Source organism: Gorilla gorilla, chromosome 18, assembly GCF_029281585.2.
Source record: "Gorilla gorilla gorilla isolate KB3781 chromosome 18, NHGRI_mGorGor1-v2.1_pri, whole genome shotgun sequence".
Lineage (NCBI taxonomy): Eukaryota > Metazoa > Chordata > Mammalia > Primates > Hominidae > Gorilla > Gorilla gorilla.
Window position 1 is genome coordinate 118,223,229 of NC_073242.2, and position 23,221 is coordinate 118,246,449.

General features: G+C 55.3%; 1 protein-coding gene across 1 annotated transcript in view; it reads left to right on the forward strand.

Moving 5' to 3' along the window:
* JPH3 (junctophilin 3) overlaps positions 1-23,221 on the forward strand; it is a 103,424-nt gene that overhangs the window by 35,216 nt on the left and 44,987 nt on the right. Inside the window, exon 2 of the mRNA XM_019012392.4 lies at positions 5,910-6,687. Coding sequence (XP_018867937.4) covers positions 5,910-6,687 — 778 coding nt within the window. The remainder of the gene's footprint in view (positions 1-5,909; positions 6,688-23,221) is intronic.

A 23,221-nucleotide genomic window follows, 5' to 3' on the forward strand; every position in this document is an offset into this window, starting at 1 on the left:
TGTTGCCCAGGCTGGCTCTGAACTCCTGGGCTCAAATGATTTTCCTGTCTCAGCTGTGTTTTGTGTTTGCTCCAGCCCTTTGCTGGTGAACAGATGCGTTCACTGGACACCTAAGTGCCTGGACCATGGAGCACAGGGTGGGGGTGGTGTTCATGGCCGGAACTCCAGAGGCTACTGGGGAGACACAGGAGCGACCACCATGATCCACAGACCAGGACTGCACAGAGCACTTGAAGGGGCGGGCTCAAGAATTGGGCCAGAACAGTGAACATGAGGGCTCCTGGCTCCCCTCTGAGACAAGGGTTAGGTAGGAGGGGACAGGGCAGGGCTGAGGTGGGTAGGCTTGGTTCATGGCAGGGCTTGGGGAGCGAGGAGAGTGAGGAGTACCGGGACCCGGGGTCCCTGCTCTGCTCACCTGTTGAGAATGAGCCAGTGTTGGCCTCTGGTCTCCATGTCTGTAGAGAGGCTTCTCTGCTTCCGCTCCTGTAGAATGGGAATGACAACATCCAGCCATAGAGTGCTGAGAGTTCAGGGACAGGACACAGCGAAGGTGCCCCAGTCCCCCTTCCTGACCCCAGCCTGGCGTCACCCTCTATCCAAGGGAAGAAGCAGGGGTCTGCCTACAAATCTCTCAGGATGTGAAGTGTGGCCCCCAGCCTGGTGCCTTTGCAGTGGGCCCAGGAAGGAGGGTAGCCTTGGCACCTGGGGAGGACAGGTGAACCTGGATCCAGACTCTGCCTCAGGTGACAGCCCTGGGTTCTAACCCTGCCCCTTCCACTTCCTGGCTGTGTGTTCCTAGGGCGGCCACAGCCCCTCTCCAGCCTCAGTTGCGTCACCTGGGAAGAGAGGTGCAGGGCTTTTGCGATGATCATAATAGTTACCATCAATCGAGCATTACCGACTTCCCAGCACCTTAAGGCAGTTACCCTGTGATCTGCACAGCCGCCATCCCCTCGTTGCAGATGAGGAGACTGAGTCAGAGAGAGGTTAACCCAGACATTCCCAAGGTTGTAGATTGAGAAAGTGTTGAGTCGGGATTCGAACTCGAATCTGTCTAAGGCCTCCTAGCCCCTTCCTGACCCTGGAGCCTTCCGCACCTCATGGCTCCACCAGACCCTGCATGAAGCTCCTGGTGGGCAAACTGGGCACCTTCACTTTAAACGTTGAGGGAAAAATACACATAACCTACAGTGTCCCGTCTCAGTCATCTTCACGTGTGCCGTTCTGTGGCATTAAGCACATTCACGCCGTTCAACTGTCACCAGAACTTTTCCATCTCCAGAACTTTCTCATCTTCCCAAACCGAAACTCTGTCCCACTAAATGCTCACTGCCTGTCCTCCCTCCTGGCCCCTGGCACCCTCCATTCTACTTTCTGTGTCTATGAGTCTGATGACTCCAGGGACCCCATGAGAGTAGAATCCCACAGGATTTGTCCCTTCCAGCCTGGCTTATTCCACTGCATGACGGCCTCAAGGCTCATCCAGGAAGCAGCAGGTGCCCGGCTTTCCTTCCTTTTTAAGGCTGAGGAATATTCCACTGCATGGGGGGACCACGTCATTTTATCCACGATGCCTTCACTTTTCAGCTCTTGTTCCCATCTGTATCTGTAAGCTGGAGCATCCCTTGATGGAGGAGGGATCTCAGGGAGTGGGTGAGCCTCTCCTCTTTCCAGGGTCATCCTCCACTTTGTGGGGGCAGCCCACCTTCCTGGACTTCCAGCTGAGGGGCGGCCCAATTTAACAAGCACTTTGGGAGGTTGAGGTGGGCGGATCATGAGGTCCAGAGATTGAGACCATCCTGGCCAACATGGTGAAACCCTGTCTCTACTAAAAACACAAAAAAATTAGCTGGGTGTGGTGGTGCACGCCTGTAGTCCCAGCTACTCAGGAGGCTGAGGCAGGAGAATCGCTTGAACCTGGGAGGCAAAGGTTACAGTGAGCTGAGATCGCGCCACTGCACTCTAGCCTGGTGACAGAGCAAGACTCCATCTCAGAAAAAAAAAGGGTTGTCCAGTTACATGTGCATGCCAGGTAATCAACAAATGCTTTTTATTTTTATTTATTTATTTATTTGTTTAGAGACAGAGTCTTGCTCTGTCTCCCAGGCTGGAGTGCAGTGGCATGATCTGTGCTCACTGTAACCTCCACCTCCCAGGTTCAAGTGATCCTCCTGCCTCAGCCTCCTGAGTACCTGGGATTACAGGCACCCATCACCATGCCTAGCTAGTTTTTTTGTATTTTTAGTAGAGACAGGATTTCACTATGTTGGCCAGCCTGGTCTCTTAACTCCTGACTTCAGGTGATCTGCTCGCCTCGGCCTCCCAAAGTGCTGGGATGACAAGTATGAGCCACCCCACCCAGCCAACAAACGCTTTTTAAATATAAGTATGTCCCATGCAGTGTGTCCCCTAAAGAACGATGTGTTGTTCATCCGAAACTCAGATGTTACCCGGCGTCCTGTGTTTTATGTGACAACCCTGTCCACAGCCCTGGCACGGAAGGGGCAGTCGCTGAGGGTGCAGTCTTGGGGTGAGGGTCCCTGTGATGGCAGCCTGTGTCCAGCTTGGACTGGCCGTGGGAAGGCCACTGTCTGGGCGGGTCTGGCCTTGGTAAAGGGCCACCCCCTGAGACCCACCGAGCCTAGTTCCAGTTTTCTCCTCACAACCCCAGCCTGGAAGGGCGTTCGGGTGTGGAGCAAGCCACAGGGTTTCCCCCCAGTGTGGTTTGCACTGGGGTGCTGGGTGGTTCCGAGTCAGCTGCCCCCTCTGCCTCCTCCCCGTGCCCACCACAACTGCTCCCATTGCTGGGACCTCTGGGCAAGAGGCTGAGGCTGACACTCTGGAAAGGTGTGCAGTGGTGCTGTGGGGTCCCTGGGGTCCGGTCCATATACATCCCTGCTTGCCCGGCTCTTGGCATCCTGCAGGAGAAGGTGCCACGGCCTAGTGGGTGGGAGGGCAGGAGCCCCATCACTGGAGTCGGAGGTTGCTTTTGATGTTGATGGCAGTGAGGTTGCTTCCGACGTTGATGGCAGTGGACTTGCCTCCAGGTTAGCTGCCTCCCCAAGCAGCTTTGGGGGTACAGAATGACCGACCAGTGTGGGAGCCCAAACATCCTACCTCCTTGCCTGAAAGTGGGACGAGGCTGAAGCTGACCTCTCGCTGAGACCACCTCATTCGGCCCCGTCCTCTGCTGCCACGTCCTTCCTCCTGGTACCCCCCTTCTCCAGACCCAAATAAGTCACGTTCACAGGATCCCCAGCTCAGGCTGTGCTCCTGGAGAAGCTGCCCTCAGAGGCTGCGTTGCCGATTCCTTTTTCAACGGAGAGGCTGCAGCGTGTGGCAGGTGCCACCATCTCTTGGAATGAGGCAGCCTCAGGGGCTCTGTCCGGGGCTGCAGCCTGATTGGTGATCTTTGCACGCCCCTTCTCTGCCCTGGCTGGGCCATGTGCCACATGGGGCATGAGGGGCCTGCAACACAAGTCCCTCTGGGGGCTCGTGATGTGGTTGAGCTGGAGGATACATTCTGGAACATCTAAGACCCCAGCCACTGTCCTGATTCTGGATGCCATGGGTGCTGGGCATGGGGGCTCTGGGCCCGTGCCCTGGGGTGCTTGGAGGTGCTGTGGAGGAGGGGTGGGGCTGGCTTGGAGCTCATGGGATTCGATTGGAGGGTGGGAGTGTGAGAGAGGAGAGAGCGTGAACAGAGCCTTGGACAGAAAAGCCTGGAAGGATCAGGACCCTTTGGGGGGTGGTGGGTGAAGGTGGCGGGGTGTGGGGATACCCTGGGGACGGACAGGTCACTTGAGGCTACAGGACTTTGAATTCCACACTTAGTTTGGATCCCACCCTCTGGTGTGGGGCGTGTGAGTGGAGGGGGCCTGGCTAGGGAAAGGGGAGGGGCAGTGGGGAGTGGAGGGCTGCTTCGCTCCGAGAGATGGCGGCACCTGCCACCTGCTGCAGCCTCTCCGTTTAAAAAGTGACTGGCAGAACAGGAGCAGCTGCTGCCAGCTCCTGTCCATTTTGTCCTCTGAAAAGAGAGGTGAGGGTGGCCAGGTCCTCATTTTTCAGGAGACACAAGAGAGCTGAATTTTTATGTGAGATCTCTTGGTTTTGAGTTGTTAGCAGGTAATTCCAATGTTTTATGAAAACAGCGGTGGGACAAATAAAACGTACGTAACAGTAAGTCTCGGCCTCCAGGCCTCTGGTCTGCAGCCTATGCCACCGTGAGTTGGAAGAGTGGTGGACGGACTCTGTTCTCCCCGCAAAAGCCCTTTCCAGGGTGGCACATCCACTCCGTTAGTGCCCGGCTGCAGGTAGAAGCTCAAATGATAAATGAGGCTTGAGGTTTGCCACGTTGGGCATCATGCTGAGGCCCAGTCGTCCTCACGGTGACCTTTGGCATGAGGAGTCCTGGTTCCACTCTACAGACGAGGACACTGAGGGCCAGCGGGGCCCAGAAACTTGCCTGAGTCACAGCTTACAGAGCAAGACATGGGCCCAGGTCTGCTGACCGGGTTTCCTTTTTATTTTATTGTGGTAAGAGAAATACAAAATGTACCATGTTAGCTACTTTTAAGTATACAATTCAGTGGTATTAATTACATTCACGGTGTTAGGTAGCTGTCATCACTGTTTACCTCCAAGACTTTCCCATCATCCTACTGCAAAACTCTGTCCCTATTCAACACTGACCCCACAACCCTCCCCAGCCCCTGCACCCACCGCGCTTTCTGCATCTCTGAGCGTGACTACTCTGAGGACCCCGTGTACATGGAATCATCCAGTACGTGGGCTTTTGTGCCCAGCTCAGTTCACTCTGTGTAATGTCTTCAGCGTTCATCCACATTGCAGCCTGTGTGAGAACGTTCTACCTTTTCAAGGCTGAATGATGTTCCATCGTATGGACGGACCGCATGGCGTCTGTCCATTTACCAGGTGATGGACTTGTGGGTTGCCTTTACCTTTCCAGCCATGGAAACAGTGCTGCTGAGAACCCAGGTGCACAGGCAGCTGCTGCAGTCCCCACCCTCCCTTCTTTTGGGGATATCAGGTCTGCTGATTTTATGTCTGAAGGTCATGGGCCACTGCCTCTTCCCTGTGCCCTTGAATCTCTTCCATGGTGTGTCCACTGTGTGGTCTTCCACATGCTTCTGGGATACCTTCAGCAATGGGGAGCTCACTGTCTCCCAGAGCAGCCCATTCAGGGCTTAGTGTGTAGCCCACACCTGTGTCCCTGTAGCTGCCACTCATTAGCCTCCTGACCCAGGACGCGTTTCCTTGTCCCCTTGGCAGGGGCTCCGTGTTCACTCTGGGTTCTGTGGTCCTCACTCTGCACCACAGACTCTGATGCCTCCCTTCTCCCTCCCCGATTTCCAAGAGAGAACAAGATCTAGCCGTGAGAAGCAGGATGGAGGTGTCTTCAAAAACAGCCACTGGTGATAGAAGTTGTAGGAAGGCACCATGGTCTGTCTGCCTCCACACAGACCTCACCAGGTTTCATCAAGATAGCACACCAGGAGTGGTGTGGCTCATGCCTGTAATCACAGCACTTCTGGAGGCTGAGGCAGGATCGCTGGAGCCCATGAGTTAGAAACCAGCCTGGCCAACATAATGAGACTGCCATCTCTACAAATAATTTAAACAGTAGTGGAGCATGGTGGTGCACGCCTGTAGTCCCAGCTGCGCAGGAGGCTGAGGCAGGAGGATCGCCTGAGCCCAGGGGTTCCTGGCTGTCGTGAGCTGTGATGGTCTCACTGCTCTCCAGCCTGGGCAACACAGCAAGAACCTGTCTCAAAAAACACAAAACAGGAAACTCAGACAGGACTGTGGCTGCTTCCACCCTGTCCGTGGCCAGGCTGTGCCCCCTCCTCTGTCGCTGGGCACTCACCCCGTTCTCGTTTTCTCCTCAGGGACCTACCAGGGCCAGTGGGTCGGTGGCATGCGCCAGGGCTATGGCGTGCGGCAGAGCGTCCCGTATGGCATGGCTGCGGTCATCCGCTCACCCCTGAGGACGTCCATCAACTCCCTGCGCAGCGAGCACACCAACGGCACGGCGCTGCATCCCGACGCCTCTCCGGCGGTGGCCGGCAGCCCGGCCGTGTCCCGCGGGGGCTTCGTGCTCGTGGCCCACAGTGACTCCGAGATCCTCAAGAGCAAGAAGAAGGGGCTGTTTCGGCGCTCGCTGCTGAGCGGGCTGAAGCTGCGCAAGTCGGAGTCCAAGAGCAGCCTGGCCAGCCAACGCAGCAAGCAGAGCTCCTTCCGCAGCGAGGCGGGCATGAGCACCGTCAGCTCCACGGCCAGCGACATCCACTCCACCATCAGCCTGGGCGAGGCTGAGGCCGAGCTGGCGGTCATCGAGGACGACATCGATGCCACCACCACCGAGACCTACGTGGGCGAGTGGAAGAACGACAAACGCTCCGGATTCGGCGTGAGCCAGCGCTCAGATGGGCTCAAGTACGAGGGCGAGTGGGCCAGCAACCGGCGCCATGGCTACGGCTGCATGACCTTCCCAGACGGCACCAAGGAGGAGGGCAAGTACAAGCAGAACATCCTCGTCAGCGGCAAGCGCAAGAACCTCATCCCCCTGCGGGCCAGCAAGATCCGCGAGAAGGTGGACCGCGCCGTTGAGGCCGCTGAGCGGGCCGCCACCATCGCCAAGCAGAAGGCTGAGATCGCGGCTTCCAGGTAGGAGGGCGAGGGGGCGGGGGGCCCTTCTTGGTGCCCAGAAGGTGTTTGTGAGCCCAGTCTGTTCAGTCCTGCTGTCGCTCAAGGCCTTGGGCTAGGCCCAGTGTGAGGCCTACACTGGTGTTTCTCAAACTATGCCCCCATGGAACCCTAGGGTTCCCTGGAGGTTCTCAGAGGTGACTGTGGTCAGGATTGGTGCAGAGGAATGGTTGATTTGTGGGGGTGTAGAGGCCTACGGCCTCCTTAAACTGAGCAGTGTCTCTTTGTTCTATATGCTGATGTTTAGTGTAAAATATTGGTGAATAAACAAGGTGGTCTGTTCCGTTGGTACAATGCATCGGAGTGCTGCTGTGCTGGCTAGTAGGGGTGACACCACCAGGTGGGGGTGGCAGGTCCAGCATTGCAACTGCAGGGCTGTGGGAGGTGGCTAGGAGCTGCCTCAGCTACCCAGACCTGCAATCTAGATTCTTCCGGGACCCTGGGAGATGGCAGCAGTTGGGAGGCCAATTCCGAGTGCCTGGCAAGGGGCTCATGCAGGCCTGGTGCTTTGGGGGCAGCCGCTGTTCTGAATCGGCTGCATGACTTACGGAATTTGGGGTCCAGTGGGGCCTCTAGGCCCTAAGGAATGGGTCCAGAGGTGACTGTGGGTGGGATCGACGTGGCTTGTGGGTACCTTTAGGGGTGGGTGCAGGGTGGGGCCTTTAGGGCTGGAGGAAGGCGCCCAGGGTCTGGCTGCTGTGGAGGTGAGCGTGTGAGCCAGGGGCTGGTCCCCGCCAGGCTGTGGCCGGCAGGAGCTACCTGCTGCAGGTTGGAGGAAGTTCCCCTGTGGAAAGCCACGGGCCCCACAGGTAGACATTTGGGTTCTAAAGTAACTGAGGTTACTAAAGGGCTTTGTCAAGACTTGGGAAGGCATTTCAGAAAACCCAGAGCCTTTGCTTTCCACCGGCATTTGCTTTCCTGGGCCAGACGAGGGCCCTTGGGGTAGCCCGGAGAGTCTTGGGGCAGGGATCTGGGAGCTGCGTAGGAGGCCATAGGCTGCCCAGGCAGGAGGCTTCCCAGGGCACATTCCCCTGTGTCTTTCTGGATGGCTTTGTGTTCTCAGCCGGGGGCAGACCTGGAGTTCCTCCAGGAAAGCTCCCAGCTTGGGTGCGGCTCAGCCCTTCCCGACCTGTCGCTAATTAAAGTTCAGCCCATTTGGCTCTGATTTTCAGTGACCTTTGATCTACAGTGAAAAACAAAAATGGTGGCTGCGGTTTGTTGGCAGAATATGTTGCCCGCGACTTCTATTGTTTTAGAGGGAATCAAGATCGATTCCAAGAAGCCGAAAGAAACATGGAATTACTACCTGACACCGAGGTCCAAACTCGCTGTTTGCCCCTCCCTGCTCCCTCAAAAATGTTCAGGCAGGGAAATAAACAGCAGCCCACGTGTGACTACTCATCTGGGGTTTTAAGAACAAATTAGAATCAGTAGTTATTTTTTCCATCATAAATGTAATACTTGTTCCACAGGAAAATAAATAACACTGAGAAGGGAGAAAGCAGCATTAGCTCCGGTCTGATGAATCGGCCGAGCGCTCTCCTTGGCATTTTGGTGAATTTCTTTCCTCTGTGTTTTGTTTTTCGACCCTTTCTATTTTGTGTAGTTGCTTTTTTGACCCTAGTGGACAAGAAGCAGTTTTGGGGGCTGGGGGACAGTGGTGTCACGGAATTGAGGAAGCTCGTGGCAGCTTCCGTGTGACCTGAAGATTGGTTCATGAGTTCTCAGCAGCTCGAGGACTTAGTGGACAGTGCCCTGCAGGACTGAGCTCATTTCACAGCCTTGGCACTGGGTGGATGTCTGTAGGACTGGGGGGACACGGGACCTGAGATAGTTTTCAGACGAATTCCCCTAGACATTAAGAGAAGCGGGTTCCCATTAAGGAGCCAAGGCGGCATGGACAGGGCTGGGGGCAGCACAGGTGAGGAGCTGCCCCAAGGCAGGTTGTCAGCCTCTCTGGACCTCAACTTCTAATCTCTGAAGGCCTGTGAAGCTTAGGTGGTAACAGCTCCCTTCCTGGGGCATCCAACCTCTTCCCGGGGTTTTGGGGGGCCCAGGGGCTCTGTGGAGCATTGTTGGGGGAGATGCCTACGTATAAGTGGGCATCATGCTGGGGTGAAAGCCCCAGGGGCTGGGCCGGGAGGGCGAGACCTGAGACCCATGCAAAGGAGCCGGGGCCAGGATGGGGTGGGCGCAGCTCCTACTGAGTCCCCAGCCCTTGGGACGCTGGCCAGCCAGCCTTGGCATGGCCAGCGTCCCTGTGTCTCCTGGGGAGGCATTTTACTTAATGGACAGAAGGACAGACAGACGGGTGGAGGGAGTGAGAGGGAAGGGATGGGTTTGCAGGCTAGTGCAGCTGTGAAACTGACGGAGCCCGCCCCCCGCCAACCCCCCGACAGCCTTTGAGACCCAGTAGCCCATGCTCCCTGGCAGGCTGGGGCTTGCCTTCTGCACTGGTGGCGTCCGAGCTGACTCCGTCCCTTCGCCCGAGCGGGCGTCGCGGGGAGGGAGGTGGTTCCTGCTTCCGCATGCGCACACCTGGGGTCTTGGATCGTAGCTCCTTTGTGAGAAAGGGACTGGCTCACCCGCCGTGTCCTGCTGTCCACACACATGGCTCTGCACACCACTCACGGCCTCCTCACCGCTGTGCACAGCCCGCACATCCATGCGCACCCGTGGAGCCAGGGTGTGCGGCTGCACAGCTGCGCCTAGGTGGAGGTCTCCAGGTCACTGGAACTTAAAGTGTCCAAGAGAGGAGGTGTCAGGCCTCAAAGGGCACTAGGAACCGGCTTCTCACCCTTGCCTCTGAGACCGCAGACCCGCGTCCAGCCTGGGCTGTAGTGGCTGAGTGCCCCAGGCCGGTCGCCCGCCCTCTCTGGGCTGGGTTCCCCGCTGAAGGGGGGCGGGGCTCCCTGCTCCCTGTAGTGGCCTCGGCGTGGGGCCGGGCCTGTGGTTGCACCATCTCCATTGGTGTCATCCTCCCCCAGCCCTGCTGTGACAGGCATGGGAGGCAGGTGTGTTTGTGAGCTCACTGGTGTGACCCTCGGAGGTGGGAGGCTACACAGTATTTTTGGTCATCAGAGGATGGAGGATGAGCCTGCATTCTGGGCTGCAGGGCCTGGAGCTGTGCTTTCTCAATGGACTTAGAATTTGGAAAAAAAAGGAAAAAAAGGAGGGAAGAGAGTCTGCCGCCCTGGAGAGTGAAGCTGATGAATGGCTGGCTCAAGCGCCCACAGCCCCAGGGCCAACCCTCCACTGGAGCATGAGAGCGGCCGCACCACGTGGGCTGAGGAGTGACTGGCCCTGGGCGGGCTCCTGCCACTGTCACAGTCGAGAGATGCGAGGGAGCTGTAGGGCAGCTGGCACTGTCCTCACCCGCCCCGGCCGGCAGGGCTTGTCAGGCCGCGTGAAGTGAGAAACGGTTTGCGGTGTCCTCCGCGGAGTGCCGGGCCCTTCCCCGGAGAGCAGCTCTGCAGGGAAGGGACGTGGGTTTTCCTGGAAAACGGGGCGGGAGGTGTGGAGCTCGGAGAGACTGAGGTCGTGCGCTGCTAAGGGGACTGTCCCCAGCCCTGGGCTGGGACGGGGGGAGCTGGGACTCAGCCCAGGGTGGAGTCACCATGGGTTCTAAGGCACAGGATACCCTCCTCGGCCATGTGACATCATGGGATGCGCCTGGTGTTCGGAGCCTTCGAGGCTCTCCAGGTGCCTGGAGGGCTTGTAAAAATGGTGGTCAGGCCCCACGCCCCAGACTTTGTCTCATCATGTCTAGGTGGGGCCCCAGCACCTGCATGCTGACCTGGTCCCCAGGACGCAGATGCTGCTGGCCTGAGCGTCCCCGGCTCTCTCCTGTCTGGTGTGGGTGCTGCCACCGGGAGGCCTCGGCCCCACGGGGAGGTGAGGCATCACACACGCAGCCACAACACGGGTTGGAGGCAGAGTCCAGCCCAGCAAGGGTGTGGCAGTGGAGACGAGGGAGGGGTGAAGTGGGTGGTTCCAGGAGGTTCTGTCTGGGTGAGACCCTCTGCTGCAGAGAGGGGCGGGAGCCAGTGGCCCCGCAGGGCTGAGGTCAGGTGAGAAGGGGCTGCAGTCTCTTCTGTGCCGTTCTCCTGTGGGGTCAGCCTCACCCCAGTGGGAACTCCCACTAGTGAAAGTCTGAGATGATCCCATCCTGCCGTGTCGCCTAGCAGTGCACCACAGGGCATTCGGCCCCTCCTGCCTTCACACACTCAAGACGTTTTCATGACTCATCTCCTGCCAGGAGGGCACACACAGGGCACCTTTGCACGGCGCTGCCTGTCTTGCACGCCCCGCTGTCCCCGGGTGGACATAGGAATTCATCACAGTCCTCCTCGAAGCCCGGGTTGCTGTAGAAGATGAAACTCAATTGCTGTCCTTGATCTGCTGCTCACTAGAGGCCCTGGGTTGGGAATCGGAATGTAAATGTGTCACTCATCCTAGAGAAGAAAGTCCCGCATTGTGACATGGCTTCATGTTCAACAGCTGAGCCCCTCTGCCACAGCAACTCTCACAGCCCCCTCATCCCCACCCATCGTGGAAAACAAATAAAAGCAGAAAGCTCTGGTGGAAGCCGGGCTGGGGGCGATGGGGCAGACCGTAGCCTGTTTCTCCTTCCCGTCCCCCTCCCCACTTTGGCCCCTGGGACCTGCTCAGAACCCCAGGGTGAAGGTTCATGGCCCAGGAGGCATCTCAAGTGTGACCCATTGGCTGCCTCTGTTGCGGGAGAGGGAGAGACGGGGTGGCCCATGTGAAAGCTATGCCTCCTGCAGCCCCGCAAAGCCTGCAAGAGCTCAGCCAGGATTTGATGGCATCGTTTCTGCTGGGACCCCCTCTCTGCTGCGTCTCGTGCAAACGTTGCTGTGAAGAGATGCCAAGGGGTTTTGCAAAAGCAGAAACCCAAGCTGAGAGGAGGAGAAGGGATTATTCTGGGGGCCAGGCCCACCTTGATTCAGGGGGTTTTGCTTCATTGTGCTTTGCAGATGCTGTGTTTTTACAGATTGGAGGTTTGTGGCACCCGTGCATGGGGCAAGCCTATTGGTGCCGTTTTCCCAACAGCACGTGCTCACATCGTGTCTCTGTGTCACACTTTGGTAATTCTCACGGTATTTCAAGCTTTTTCATGATTATATCTGTTCATGGTGATCTGTGATCAGTGGTCTCTGAGGTTACTAGTGTGGTTATTTTGGGATGCCACACATCGCACCCATATAAGACAGTGAACTTAATAAATGCTCTGTGTTCTGTCCAATCCTCCAACCAGCCGCTTCCCCATCCCTCTCTCTCCTCTGGTCTCCCTATTCCCTGAGACACAACAGTATTAAAATTAGGCCAGTTAATAACGCTACAAAGGTCTCTAAGTGTTCATGTGAAAGAAGAGTCTCACATCTCTCACTTTAAATCAAAAGCTGGAAATGATAAAGCGTAGAGAGGAAGGTGTGTCAAAAGCCGAGACAGGCCTCATGCACCAGGCAGCCTAGTTTTGAATGTACAGGAAAAGTAATTGAAGAAAATTAAAAGTGTTACTCCAGTGAATACATGAATGATAAGGGAGTGAAACAATCTTCTTGCTGATACGGAGAAAATTTTAGGGTCTGAAGAGAAGATCAAACTAACCACAAGCCTGATCCAGAGCAAGGCTCAACTCCAATGCTGTGAAGGCTGAGAGAGGTGAGGAAGCTGCAGAAGAGCTGGAAACGAGCAGAGGTTGGTTCATCAGGTTTAAGGAAAGAAGCCGCTTCCAGAACATAAAGTGCAAGGTGAGGGAGCAGATTACCCAGAAGATCTGGCTAAGATTGCTGATGGCTACACTAAACAGATTTTCAGTGTCGATGGAACAGCTTTCTATTGGAAGGAGATTCCATCTAGGACTTTCATGCTAGGAAGAAGCTAATGGCTGGATTTGAAGGACAGGCTGACTCTCTTGTTAGGGGCCAGCACAGCTGGAGATGTTAACTTGAAGCCAGTGTTCACTGAACATTCCAAAAATCCTAGGGCCCATAAGAATTGTGTAAAATCCACTCTGTGCTCTAGAAATGGAACAACAAAGACCTGGATGGCTGCACGGCTTACAGCATGGTTTCCAGAATAGTTTTAAGCCCAGTGTTGTGACCTACTGCTCAGAAAAAGATTCCTTTTAAAATATTACTACTCACCCCGGAGCCCCCATGGAGATGTACAGGAAGATGAATGTTGTTTGCGTGCCTGCTAACACAACATCTAGCATGCAGCTGTGGATCAAGGACTAATTTTGACTTTCAGGTCTTATTATTTAAGAAATACATTTCGTAAGGCTACCATAGATAGTGATTTCTCTGATGGATCTGGGCAAAGTCCATTGAAAACCTTCTGGAAAGGATTCACCATTCTAGATCCCATTAAGAACATTCGTGATTCAAGGTTGGAGGTCAAAACATCCACATTAACAAGAGTTTAGAAGTTGATTCCAGCCCTCATGGACGGCTTTAGGGGCTCAAGACTTCAGTGGAGGAAGGACTGCAGACGTGGTGGAAATAGCAAGAGAACTGGAATTAGAAGCGGAGCCTGCCAATGGGACTGCGTTGCTGCAAGCTCACGACCACACTTGAAAGACTGAGGAGTTGCTGCTTAGGGGTGAAACGAGAAAATGGTTTCTTGCTATGGAATCTACTCCTGGCGAAGATGCTGCAGACATTGTTGAAGTGACAGCAAAGATTTAGAATGTTCCTTCAATGTAGTTGATAAAACAGCAGCAGAGTTTGAGGTGATTGACTCCGGTTTCCAATGAAGCTCTACTGTGAGTCAAATGCTATCAAATAGCATTACATGCTACAGAGAAATCTTTTGTGAAAGGAAGAGTCCATTGATGCAGCCAACATTGTTGTCGTTTTTTTTTTTGTTTTTTATTTGTTTTGTTTTGAGATGGAGTCTCGCTCTGTTGCCCAGGCTGGAGTGCAGTGGCACGATCTTGGCTCACTGCAAGCTCCGCCTCCCAGGTTCATGCCATTCTCCTGCCTCAGCCTCCCAAGTAGCTGGGACTACAGGCGCCCACCACTGCGCCCAGCTAATTTTTTTGTATTTTTAGTAGAGATGGGGTTTCACCATATTAGCCAGGATGGTCTCGATCTCCTGACTTCGAGATCCGCCCACCTCGGCCTCCCAAAATGCTGGGATTACAGGCGTGAGCCACCGCGCCCGGCCTGTTGTCTTATTTTAAGAAGTTGCCGCCTCAGCCTTCAGCACTCACCATGCTGATCACCCACAGCCAAGCCAAGACCCTCCATTGAAGGCTCAGATTATTCACATTTTTTAGCAACAAAGTATTTTAAAATTAAGATTTGCAATTTTTTAAGATATAATGCTATAGCACGCTTAATAGACTACAATATAGTAGAAACATAACTTTTTTCTTTTTCGAGACAGGGTCTTACTCTGCCGCCCAGGCCGGAGCGCAGTGGTGCCATCACGACTCACTGCAACCTTCACGTCCCGGGCTCAAGTGATCCTCCTGCTTCCGCCTTCCGAGTAGCGTGTGGGGAGGGTGCACGCAGCTGGGCTAGGATGGCCTGGCTGGGGTCAGCCCCCGTCTGTCCTGGAGGCCAGGCAGGTGCGGAGCTTACGGAGGCGGCCACCTAGATGCTGGTGCCTACTCTCGTGAGTTGAGGCCCTTGGATCTTTGTGGCAGTCATTGGGACTGTGGTGGCAGCCGGTGTGCTGGTTGTCAGCTGATGTCCCTGTCTGTGATTTTTCCATGTGAGTGCAGCCTTGACTGGGCATGTAGATCAGAGGTGACAAGTCCTGGGCACCTCTGCCACTCTTCTTCCTGCCCTGCACCCACTACAGACACAGCTAATTGGTGGCTGCGTTGAGAATCTTGTCACCAGGCAAGCCCTTCTGTCGGCTCAGGACTGTCCTGCGGGCATAGCAGGAAGTGAAGTGCAGGGGGAAGTTGGGGCCTGGTTGCTGAGGAGGGCAGTGCTTGGTCTCCAAGCCGGTCAGTGCCTGGGGGGGGACTAGAATTCTCACCCAGGCCTCTGCTCTCAGTCGTGTCCCTCCTCTCACAGCCTTCACACCCAGGCTGGGCTCAGGGATCCTTGTTGATGATGGCCTTGAAATGTCCTCTGAACAGCGTTGCTCTGGGAGTGTGCAAAACCCAGGGTGAGACCTGCTCTGAAGGGGGCTTCCAGATCCCTTTGTGTCTCCAGCACCTGCCATGTGCCTGCCCCAAGCTGGGGTCTGTGAGCTGTGCCTCGGGGCCCCTGCCTGTCCTTGCTCTGCTCTCCGCTGTGGCTTGCTGGCTGCAGGTTTCTCCAGTGAGTGAGGGATCCCCGCTGGCCATGCCTGGAGCTGAGGGTGGAGGGAGGCCCAGCAGGAAGCCCCACAGGTAGGCCCCAGTGAGGGTGCATTATCTACAGGAAAGTTGCCTGGGACACTCTAATGGGCCGTCTAGGAAATGCAGCCTTTAAGGACCTGAAATGGAGGGGGATATTTTTAGTTTTTAAAATTTATTTCTTGTTAAAATTATAACACAGCCTCGTAAAAATATTAAAACAGCGAGACAGATGTGTCAGGGGTTATGTATAAGAAGGAGGTTCTCATCACAGGGGTGTGCTTAGTGTCCCCCTAAAGTTCATGCCAGTGAATGTGATCATGACTGTAATTGGAAATAGGGTCGTTGCAGATGTAATTAATTAAGATGAGGTCCTTCTGGAGTCGAGTGGGACTGGTGTCCTTAGAGGAGAAGAGACACGGACACAGAACGCCACGTGGGACAGAGGCCTGCTGTCTACACCCGTGCAGAGGAGACAACAAGGAGAGTGGGGCATGACCCCTGCCCAGGATACCTGCCTCCAGGAAGGCAGCCAGCTGCCCATCTTTGGTGCGGTCATCTCTGCAGGCGACAGAATGGCAGAGTGGCAGTCTGATCACTCTACTCCATTGTGTGAGAGTCCCCGGGATGAAGACCAGGCTCCCCAGCAGGACATGCGGCCCTCATGGAGTTCTGGCCTTGTTTTTGGCTGTTGCCTGGCTGATATTCTGCACATCCGCCCACCGTCCTCTGGGCGGTCCACGAATACATTGTGCCTTCCTCTTTGCATATGCTGGTCCCTCTGCTGGCAATGCCCTTCCTTCTTGGTGAGCTCCAATGCATCCCTCAAGACTCAGTTCAGATGCGCCTCTCTGGACTCATCCCCAACTCCCAGACGGGGTTGGCTGCTCCCTTTTTCAGATCCTGAAACACTTTTCCCCCTTTATGTGGGCATTTATCTGATAGTAGAGTTTTTCTGTACTGTTGGAATTGTGAGTTCCCTGAAGCTAGGTCAGCTTCCTTCTCAGCATCCAGCAGGCGGTGGGGGAGGAGGGAAGGAGAGGAACTTCCTAATAAAGATGAACACCTCTTTGTGGTTAGGTCAGACCAGCCTGTGCCTGTGCGACCTGGTGCAGACCTTCACCTCTCAGAGCCTCGGTTTCCTCATCTGAGCCTCAGGCACGACAATCTGCTAGACTCTGCTTCCCGGTGGCAGCTGGGGAATGGGATGGGAAGGACCCCTGGGATGCTCAGGTCGTCCCTGCCACCAGAACGTCCCCAGAGTCATGACCATCAGCATCTCAGCCTCGCTGCTTTTACCTTGGGGTCCGCAGGGGCAGGACGCAGACCCCGCACGCTCGCTGCGCAGTAAGCTGCAGGGGCTTCTCCAGCAGCACCTCTGAGGCCTGCCTACCACGTGGAGATGCTGCTCCCGTGGGCTCTGACCACCGCTCTGCCCTCTTCTCACAGGAACCAGCGACCACTCGGCCCGGCGTAACCACACGTGTCCACTGGTCACCTGGTGGCCTTTGACAAGGACGTGCGATAAATCCCTGCCGGAGTGCGGCTCCGGGAAAACGCTGTCACCGCAAACCAGCTCCTGTTTGTTGCAGACCTCCGGGGGCATGGCCCGGCAAGTTTCCTTAGCCAGGGGCCAGTTTGCCTGGGGTCAGTGGGCGGCGCCTGGGAGTCGAGTGTCTCGAGTGGGGCCCTGCTTGGTTTCTCCTTGAAGGTCTGGCAGGGTCAGACCCTGCATCGGCAGTAACTGCGGAGATGGGAGAGCCGAGTCTGCTGCTGTGGGCTTCCTGGGCCTTCCCGCCACCCCCGCCAGGGCCCTTGGGCTGCATATTCGAGGCGCGCAGCCTGCCAGGCCCTCCGGCCTCCCTGCGTGGCCACCAGGGAAAGTGGCTTCAGTTTGCTGAGCCTTTGTCTCCCTGGTTACAAAACAAATAATTTTATTTTTTGAGACAGGGTCTTGTTCTGCTCTGTCCCCCAGGCTGGAGTGCAGTGGTACGATCATAGCCCACTGCAGCCTCGATCTCCTGAGCTCAAACGATCCTCCCACCTCAGCCTCCTGAGTAGCTGGGACCGCAGGCGTGCACCACCACGCCCAGCTAACATTTTTATGTCTTGTAGAGATGGGGTCTCACTATGTTGACCAGGCTGGTCTCCAACTCCTGGCCTCAAAAATTCTCCTGCCTCAGCCTCCCAAAGTGCTGGGATTACAGGCATGAGCCACTATGCCTGGCCAATAATGTTCTATTTTAATTTCCTGTATTCCCTAAATAGTCATAACCGTTTCCAAGGGCGATATTCAGAACACGTAACGAGTGCAGTGCAGGCACCAGCCCACGTCCCGGCCCCCCGTGTGGGGAACCAGTCTGGCCATCTCATGGTCCCTGCGTCTGCTCTGCCCACCTCGTAGGAGGCTCTGGATTGAATGAGGTTCGACAGAAAGTGCTGACTGTGAGCCTGGCCCTGAGTCCGCTCAGGGGTCTCACTTGCCACTCTGCTGCTGTCACTGCGCCGTTCCCTTTGCCCACATGCCCTCCTGGCCTCTGCACAAATGTCCTGAGTGGGACTGCTGGGAGTGGGGCATTGCTGCGTGGCAGTGGAGCCTCGATAGTGGGTCTTTCGGAGGATTATTGGCAAGCTGCACCCCTTGAAAGTTAACTGATCGGGGTGCATGGCGTGAACTTCCCTTCCTGAGCTGGTCAGCCCAGTGTATGCTGTGAGCCAGGAGCCCTGAGGGCGTTGTCTGCCTGCCTATCTCAGAGCACACTCTCAGTGTTGCAGGTGCCGTGACACCTATTTTACAGCCCAGGAAACAAAGTCTTTCATGCTGTTCCTTCCAGCCGAACCCTCAGCTGGAGTCACTCCAGAAGCTGCAGGCAGGAGAGTTCCCACAAAGGACTGGATGCAAACCTTCCTGAGACGGGGGGTGGGTTAGGATTCCAGCAAAGGAAGCTCTGAACACCAGAGTGGCCAGACCATGGCATTTGTTGGGGGACTTACAGAGGGGGCTTCAGCTTCCTCTTGGGAATGGGGAGATGAGCCACGTTCTGCCCCGGTGTGTCTGCAACGACGGGATCAGATTACAGAGTTCATATGAGGGTGAAGGAACTTGGCTCAAGGCCGGGCCCAGTTTCCAGGCTTGATCTTGCAGTGTTTGGGGGCAACAACCTGAATGAATGAATCAGTCAGTGCCTGGGAACATTCAAGGCCCTGGCTTGGGTTCAAGCCTGCAGGAAAAACGTGCAGCTGGCGGGTCAGGGGCAGTTAGGATAGAGGACGAGGAGGAACGGGGGCCCCTACGTGCCGTGGGCATGTGCTCTTCTCTCTCCTGGTGTCCGCCTTTCTCCTCTGCCTTGTGGCTCAGCTTGGACTGCCATAACAAAATACCATAGACTGGGTGGCAGAAATGCATTTTCTCCCCGTTCTGAAAACTGGACAGTCCAAGTGCATGGTGCCTGTGGTGTTCCGACAGGGGATTGCTCCTCGGGCTCCTTCTCGCTGTGTTCACGGGGCTTTCCTTGGTGCATGGAGAGGATCTCCCTCTCTTCCTCTTCTTATAAGGTCACCAGTCCCATCAGATTAGGGCCCCACCCATATGGCCTCATTTAACCTTAATTACCTCCTTAAAGGCCCTATCTCCACATATAGGCCCTTTTCGTAGTGGAGGCTTCACATAGGAACCTGAGGGGGACTCAGCCTGGAGCACCTGGTGTGTTAGGAGGAGGCCAGGCCAGCGCTGAGCACCCTGCCTGTGGGTGAGCCCGGCTTCTCAAGGAACAGTAACAAATAAAAAGGAGGAGGCCAAACTGACCAGACCTAAAATAACAGCATCTTAAGGTCTGACACCTGCCACGGCATGAATGAGCCGGAGAACGTGATGCTGAGTGAAGGAAGCCTGTCACAAAAGGACAAATGTGGCATGTGAAATCTCTAGAACAGGGAGATTCATGGGGACAGGGAGTGGACTGTGTTACTAGGGGCTGGGGTGGGAAGAATGGGGAGTGGCTGCTTCATGGGTGTAGGGTTTCTGTTGAGGGTGACAACAGTACCTTGCAAGTAGACAGGTCACCGATGCACAGCGTTGAATGTACTGAATGCCACTGAACTGTGAACTTTAAAACTGTTAAAGTGGCAAGTTTTATGTTATATTTTAAAAATCATATATAAAAAGGATGTTGTATTAAACGAGAAAAACTCATTTTTCTTAAGTACCAGTTACTCAGTGTGGAGACTGCTCTGTGAGGTCACTGTGCCCAGGCCTCTTCTGTCTTGAGCCAATCCATCTCTGGGGTGTGACCCTAGCTTACCCCCATGACCACAGGAAGACCATGAGCTGGTCCTTTAAGGATGCAACCTGGGAGTTGCCCCGAGGACTGTGCTCACATTCTGTTGGCCAAAACCGTGACCACACCTAGCTGCAAGGGAGGCTGGGAAATGTAGTCCTTAGTCTGGGGGCATGTGCCTGGCTGACAATGGGGCTTCAGTGCTGTGGGAGAGGAGGAGCTGGTGGCTGCCAGGGGATGGACAGCTGTCGCTACCACACCTGGCCTCACAGTGGTCACGCTCCAGGACATAAATGTCCCCTCTGCAGCAAAGACTTCCTGGGTGTGGAGGGGACTGGGGGCCCACACCCTGGTCTTCACAAGATGGTCTCCTACCCCGGAAGGCACCATGCGGCCCATGCTTCCGTGTGAAGACACCACCTGTGTGTTAATGGGCCCGACACCAACCTGGGTGCAGGGTAGGTATTCAGCAAACAGTGAATGGACACCAGGGAGCTGGCTACTATAGTGACCTCCTGAGGTCGCAGGGCTACCAAACAGTGCACGGCATTTGCACCCCAGCTCAGGCGTCCTGGCAGGGATTCTGCATTGTCTGCCTTTGAGAAAAGGGTGGGAGAGTTAGGACAGGAATTTTCTCTGTTTCCCTCCCTCTCTCCTTCTCCCCCCCCCTCTTTTTCCCTTTCTCTTTTCCTCCCTCTCTGTCCCTCCCTCTCTCTTCCTCTCTATCTCCCTATCTGCTTTGCTCTCTCTCCTATTTTTCTCCATCACTCTTCGTCCTTGTCTCTTTTTCTCGTTCTCTGTCACTCCGTTTCTGTTTTTGTTCCCCCTTTTCTCTCTCCCCAAGCCCCCTGTTTCTCTATCTCTTCACCTGTGGATTCCTGAAACAGACCCAGGGCATGATGTCGTAGAAGGCAGGCCGCAGAGGCGCCCAGGTGACACCGTGTGGGCGTTTCTAAAGCAGGAGGCCCCAGCAGGGGAGCAGGAGGACTCACCCCCCTGCAGTGGGTAGTCAAGAAGAGCTGCCTTTCCTAAGCTCCTCTCTCCTCCAGCCACCCCTCACCTGGGGCCTGATGAGAGGGACAAGGTGGATTGGGGCTTGCTGTGGGGCTGGCGCTGAGGCAGGGGTGGGTGGCCCCCCAGCCCCCATTTCCTCCTCTCCAAACCCAGCCATCCCAGTTAGTTATTTGCCCAGCAGGGCAGCTTGACTGGCTGGTGTCTTGCTGAGTAATAAGCAGCTGAATAAGGGTGCAATTGCTGGAGGCGGGGGCGCAGTTGCAGACCTGGGCGGTCACTTAGTCTGGGACAGCTGCAGCAGCCACAGTGAAAGCCGTGCAGCCCGCCCCATGCCTGGCTTTGTCGGGACGGCTGCTGGAACAGATGGGTGTGGTGGCTCATGCTTGTAATCTCAGCACTTTGGGAGGCCAAGCAGGCGGATCACTTGAGGTCAGGAGTTAGAGACCAGCCTGGCCAACATGGCAAGATCCCCTCTCTACTGAAAATACAAAAAAATTCAGCCGGGTATGGTGGCAGGCACCTGTAATCCCAGCTACTCAGGAAGCTGAGGCATGAGAATCACTGGAACCCGGGAGGCGGAGGTTGCAGTGAGCCAAGATCAAGCCACTGCACTCCAGCCTGGGTGACAGAGTAAGACTGTCTCAAAAAAAAAAAAAAAAAAAAAGAAAAAGAAAAAAAGAAAACTACACACACATACACACAACATAAAATGTATGATTTTGGCCAGGCACAGTGGCTCACGCCTATAATCCCAGCACTGGGAGGTTGAGGTGGGTGAATCATTTGAGGTCAGGAGTTCTGGACCAGTCTGGGCCAACATGGTGAAATTCCATCTCTACTAAAAATACTAAAATTAGTAGTGTATTAGTGGGTGTGGTGGCAAGTGCCTGTAATCCCAGTTACTCAGGAGGCTGAGGCAGGAGAATTGCTTGAACCCAGGAGACGAAGGTTGCAGTAAGCCGAGATAGCACCACTGCACTCCAGCCTGGGCAATAAAGCAAGACTCCATTTCAAAACAAAAAAGGATGGCCGGGCGCACGCCTGTAATCCCAGCACTTTGGGAGGCTGAGGCAGGCAGATCATGAGGTCAGGAGATCGAGACCATCCTGGCTAACACGGTGAAACCCCGTCTCTACTAAAAATACAAAAAATTAGCCGGGCACAGTGGCAGACGCCTGTAGTCACAGTTACTCGGGAGGCTGAGGCAGGAGAATGGTGTGAACCCAGGAGGCGGAGCTTGCAGTGAGCCGAGATGGCGCCACTGCACTCCAGCCTGGGCGACAGAGCGAGACTCCGTCTCAAAAAAAAAAAAAAAAAAAAGATGATTTTTAACCATTTTTAAGTGTACCGTAAGTGGCATTAAGCATGTGGTGCAACCGTGATCACCATCTATCTCCAGAACCCCTTTCACCTTGCAGAAATGACACCCTGGACCCTTTAAACACTAACTCCCCCTCCCAGGTTCCCTCCCCCAGCCTGGGGATTAAGCATCTAGCAGCTGCTGTCTGGAGAGGGATAGCATGGCCCTGCTCCGTCCATTCTGGGCCCGTTGAGCTCTGCTGTGAAGGGGATTCCTTTCCTTGTCCCTGTCACTCCTAGTGCGGGGGTTGGGCACCAAGCCCCAGCCCTGCCACCTGGAAACCCTGGGAAAGCAGTGTCACCTCCCTGTGCCTCAGTTTCCTCATCTGTAAAGGGGAGCTGAGGACAGGACCTGCCTCCGAGGCTGGGGAGAGATGGCAGTGCACAGGGACCAGCTGTGCGTCTCAGTAATATGGAGAGAACTTTCCAGGCCAGTGGCATCCCTCTGAGAAAGACTCTCCCTGGATTCTGTTTCAGAGAGTTGAGCCTTTCCCCAGAGCAGATGCTTTGAAACTGTCTCAGGTGGACAGAGGGGGCTGCAGGGAGGGCACAGAGGACTTCCTGGGAGTGAGGTTTCCTGGGATTGAGTCCCAGCCCTGCTGTAGGGCTGGAGTGAAAGGGGCCTTCCCAGAGAGCCTCTCCCAGGACTCTGTCTCCAAGTGGCCAAGCTAATTCAGTTCCGTGCTCCCCTTTTGCCCACCCCCACCGGAAGCCACAGGCAGGACTGGGCGCCACTGCCCATGCTTCTGTCCTGGGATAGCACAGACCAGTACACCAGGGTCTGGCACATGTCCGTTGTAGTCAGTGCAGCCCTCCCAGTCTCCCCGTTTTGTAGAGGAAGCCACAGCTCGGGGCAAAGCCGCACCTCTCAGTGGACAGGTGAGTCTCTGCCTCCCCACCAGCTGCCTCTTCCACAGATGGACCCCCAGTCACACTGTCATATCGCCTGTCTGAGCCTCACTGTGCTAGTCTGTAGAACGGGGCACCTCCTGTTGGGCCATCCATATAAGGCTGGAGACAAACAGCTCCACCCAGTTATGGGAGTCCCATGCCCTCCAGGACACATCCAGGCGGATCTTTCATAGCCTATCATGGTTCCTCCAAGACTCAGTTTTCCCATCTGTCCAATGGAATGACAATGGTACAGGCTGTGAGAATCCCTTATCTGAAATGACTGGGATCAGAAGTGTTTCGGATCTTGGCTTTCTTTAAGTCGTAGAATATTTGTATGCACATAATGAGATATCGTGGTGATGGGACCCAAGTCTAAACACGAAATTTGTAATACATCAGTTTCTGGAGGCTCCAGGGAGAATGTGTTCCTCGCCTGTCCCAGCTTCCAGAGGCCGCCTGCGTTCCTTGGCTCGAGGTCCCTCCTCCATCTTCAGAGCCAGCGGGGCAGCCTCTCCTCTCCGACCTCCTGCCTCTTACAAGGACCCTTGTGGTTCAGGGTCATCTGATTATCCACCCAGATAATCCAGGGTCATCTCTCTCTCTCCTGATCCTTAACTCAGTCATATCT